At 63.2% G+C, this 3970-nt stretch overlaps 2 protein-coding genes across 2 annotated transcripts in view; one reads left to right on the top strand and one right to left on the bottom strand.

Annotated features, from left to right (window-relative positions):
- CDHR2 (cadherin related family member 2) overlaps positions 1-3485 on the top strand; it is a 30268-nt gene extending 26783 nt beyond the window's left edge. Inside the window, 6 exon segments of the mRNA XM_021719078.1 lie at positions 71-92; positions 510-634; positions 1136-1249; positions 1329-1409; positions 1634-1697; positions 3342-3485. Of these exon segments, the coding sequence (XP_021574753.1) occupies positions 71-92; positions 510-634; positions 1136-1249; positions 1329-1409; positions 1634-1697; positions 3342-3485 (550 nt within the window).
- A 224-nt stretch (positions 3486-3709) lies between these two features.
- Positions 3710-3970, bottom strand: part of GPRIN1 (G protein regulated inducer of neurite outgrowth 1) — a 2260-nt gene continuing 1999 nt past the window's right edge. Inside the window, exon 2 of the mRNA XM_021719082.1 lies at positions 3710-3745. Within this exon, the coding sequence (XP_021574757.1) occupies positions 3710-3745 (36 nt within the window). The remainder of the gene's footprint in view (positions 3746-3970) is intronic.

Here is a 3970-nt window from a genome sequence, read left to right as displayed (position 1 = left end):
GGCGGGGTTCTGGGCAGTGAATAAAGCTACCAGCCGCGGGCGGGATGATTAGCTGTGGGCCGGTCTCCAGGCAGTGGGCGGGGAACCCAGTGGTGGGCGGGGCTCTGGCCACTGAATAGAGCTAGGCGCAGTGGGCGGGGCGATGAGCTGCGGGCGGGGCAGTGGGCGGGGCTCCCACGAGTGGGCGGGGTTCTGGGCAGTGAATAAAGCTACCAGCCGCGGGCGGGATGATTAGCTGTGGGCTGGGCTCCAGGCAGTGGGCAGGGTGATAGGCTGTGGGTGGAGCTCCGGGCAGTGGGCGGGGCTCCAGACAGCGGGCGGGGGGATAGGCTGTGGGCCGGCTTCAGGCAGTGAATAAGGCTACAAGCAGCGGGCTGGGACATGGGCTGTGGGCTGGGCTCCAGGCAGTGGGCAGGCCTCCAGGCTTAGGCGGGGCCTCAGGCAATGGCCCGTGGACTGGAGACTGGTGGGGCAACCCCACGGCCTCCCTCACACTCCTCTTTCTCTAGGGCTCCCAGGAGAGCCAGGAGTCAGACCTGCCGAATCTGCTCGTCAGCGTCATCGTAGGACTGGGAGTGGCTTTGCTGCTCGTCCTAGTGATCATGACCTTGGCCCTCGTGTGTGTGCGCAAGAGGTGCTGCCCTCATTGCCTCTGGTCTCCAACCCTCTCTCTCTCCCACCGCCAAGACCTTGGGTTTAGGCATCAGGTAGAGGTGTATTCAAGCCCCAGTGACCCGTGATGAGATCTTGGCGAATCACCTCCTCTCCCCGAGCCTCAGTGTCCTCATCTGCAGAATGGGCGTGATGTTAGGTTCCTCAGTGCATGCAAGGAAATAGCTGCCTCTCACACCCAGCAAGCTGTCTGGCATGTACTATGCATTTAGCAGACGCTGCATTTCCAGCATGTTTAGAGGCAGCAGCAGTATCTCGGTGTGATTTCAAGCCCGGCCACCGGCTGGCTGTGTGGCCTGTGGCAAATCACTGCTTTCTCTGGCCCTTACTTCCAACCTCTGTAAAAAAGAGCTAACACGCTCACCTGCCAGGATCGCTGCGAAGCCACACACTCGGGGGCTCCACTGGGCCCACAGTGGGTGCACAGTGAAGGCGAGCCCCTCCCTCACCCCGTCCCCCACAGCTACCACCGGGAGCTTCGGGCTATGAAGGCCGCCAAGGAGGCCCGCAAGACAGCGGTGGGGGCGATGCCCTTGGCCCCTGCCATCCCAGGGACTAACATGTACAACACTGAGCGGTGAGCAGAGGTCTGAGGGAGGGTCAGAGACCTTGGGGTGGCTGAGGGCCGCGGCTACTTGACCGGGCTTTCTCTCCAGGGCCAACCCCATGTTGAACCTCCCCACCGAGGACCTGGGCTTGGGATACTTTTCCTCCCCCAGCGGCTTGGACTCTGGCAGGTGAGCTGTGCCCCTCATCGCCATAGATGGTGGTGGCAGCGGTGGTGACGGCGGTGACGGTGGTGGCGGCGGTGGTGGTGGTGGTGACAGGAGTGATTATGGTGGCAATAGTGGTGGTGATGGTAGTGATGATGGTGGTGACGGTGGTGCTGGCGGTGGCTCCTGGGCACAGGCAGGGAGGACCAAGTCTGCCAACAACCCGAGCCTCATCACCTCTCCCGCAGCCTCAACTCCCTGGATGACAATTCCGTGGATCTGGACGAGACCAGTCAGAAAATCAAGGCAAGTGTTGCTGCCTCGAGCTTCTGAGTCAGGGTCCTTCTCTGAAGGGGCGGGGCTTAAGACAGAGCTCCAGCGACCTGCTGTGGACATGGCAGCTTTGCCTTTCTGCGCCCGGCCCCAGGAAGCCCCATGGCTTTGGAATGGGGTCCATTTCCTGCTCCTCCACCGGGCCATTGTGTGACCCCTGGCGGATGACTTCTTGCCTCTGGCTGTCAGTCTTCTTACCTGTAAACAGGGCTCAGAGCAGCCACCACGCAGGGCCACAAGGGAAGGGTCTTCTTGCTGGAGCTGGTGGGCCCTGCTGGAGGCTGCCCCAGAGGGGAGTGGAGTCGGGGTCTCCCCGGTGAGGCTGAACCTGTAGGCTGGGGAGGGGCAGGGAGCACTGAGCGAAGAGTCTGGAGAGGGACGACGGACAGGTCACGACAGCCCCCAAAGCCAGAAAAGAGCCAGGCCCTTGTCCTTGTGCTGTACTTCCAAGCAGGGTGCTCTGGACCCCACCCACTCTCCAGCAGCAGAGAGTGGGTCTCAGGGTCTCGGGGCAGGCCAGGAGGTCATGGGGCCTTCTTGGGAGCCGCCTGCCCCCTCCTCTCCCTTGTCTGGCTGGGGGGCATGGGAGGGGTCTTTCCTTGGTGCCGTGACTTGTCCAAGAGCGCCCTACACGTTCGTGTGGCAGGTGTGAGTGACTGGAGAGCTTGCTCACCCCAACCTTTCCAAGTAACCAACTGGAAGCCGACACCCAGAGACAGGTGGTGACTTGTTCGAGGCCAGACAGCTAGCAGGACAGGGGCAGGCCAGAACCAGGTCTCCCGCCTCTGGGACAGGGTCACGTTACCTGGGGTGGCACTGTGTCTGCAGCCCCCCAGCTCGGGGTCTGTTGAAAGGGCTCTGCCCTCTGGGCCCCTCAGGGGTTCCACTGTTTACCAGGGATCAGAACAGCCCCAGTCTGGAAAAAGCCCTTGGAGTGCCCTGGGGGCTCTGGCCCTGTGGGAGTTTCTGAAGCAGAGCAGCTGAGCCTGGGGGCCTGGCCATCCCGCGAGAGGGCATGACTGTGCGTGCGCACGTATGTGAGGCATGTCGCATGAGGAGGAGGAAGAGGAAGGGCGGGATGTATGCCGTGATGGACCCGCCTGCAGGGTGGCATTCCTCTGAGGGTGGCAGAAAGTGACCTCAAATTCAACTTGGGCGGTATCCTACCATGGACAGGTTTTGGAACCAGCAAGGCTGGCGGTCTGTCCCCTTCCTGGTCAGGAGAGCTCTCCGAGCCTCAGTTTCCACATCTGCAGAACAGGGGACGTGGGTCCTCCCGCAGGGACCTTCTGTTCTGTGAGCAGCTGAGGTAGTGGACGCCCGGACGGCCCCATATGGTGCCTGCCGGGGGTGAGGGGGTGCCTTGGCACAGGACGCAGGGTCTGGTGTTATCCAGGACTGGGCAGAGCCCTGAACTGCCCTGGTGTTGGGGCAGGCAAAGTCAGAGGGGAACCCCAGGCCCACCCCTTCCTCCCGTCCGCACTCCCGATGGCCACAGCCGCCTAGGGACCCAGCCAGGGATCCACCGGTCGTGTGCTGGCAGGCCCTCACCCCGCCTTCCGGGCTGGGGGCAGGGCCTCATCTTCCCTCCTTCACACCTCCCCCCACTTCCCACCCCAGGAGAAGCCGCTGCACAGCCCACCGGAACCGGAGCCGGATCCAGAGCCCCTGAGCGTCGTCCTGGAGGAAAGCCAGGCGCACTCGGGTGGACAGCCGCAGGAGGGGCTGTCCTACCGCAACGCTGGCCTGGACGCCACAGAATTGTGACGGGTTCCCCTCGAAGAGGCCCGCCACACCCAAACGACACCTCCCCGGCCCCCAGAGATGATAATATATCTTGCTGCGCTGGCTTCTTCCGCTCTGGCCAATCACAGCAGACGGGCTGGGGAAAGATTTTATTACCAATGTCTACGGTGACAGTGTGTAGCCCAAAACTGTGGCTGGAGAGGTGGGGACGGGAACACCGGGTGGTCACGAAGGACTTGTGGGGCTCACAGCATGGGGGGACAAAGGGATGGGGAGGACAACTGTGGTGGCAGAAAGAGGTCAGTCCTGACCCGGATACCCAAGCCCAGCTGTCACCCAGGCTGCCGGGGGCTGAGGGCTTCCGTGAGCCTGCCTGCGGCCGCCAGGCCTGTCTGAGGGCCTCGGACCGTTCTGACTGTCCCTCTGCGGAGCCCCGGGGCCTTTCCCGCGCTGCCTGGGGCTGGGGGTTCGAACCGTGACCCAGTGGGGGAGGGGCGGGAGGCGGA

Source organism: Carlito syrichta, unplaced genomic scaffold (assembly GCF_000164805.1).
Source record: "Carlito syrichta isolate Samal-C Ts95f unplaced genomic scaffold, Tarsius_syrichta-2.0.1 Scaffold113543, whole genome shotgun sequence".
NCBI classification, from domain to species: Eukaryota; Metazoa; Chordata; class Mammalia; order Primates; family Tarsiidae; genus Carlito; species Carlito syrichta.
This window is presented reverse-complemented; position numbering and strand designations above follow the sequence as displayed.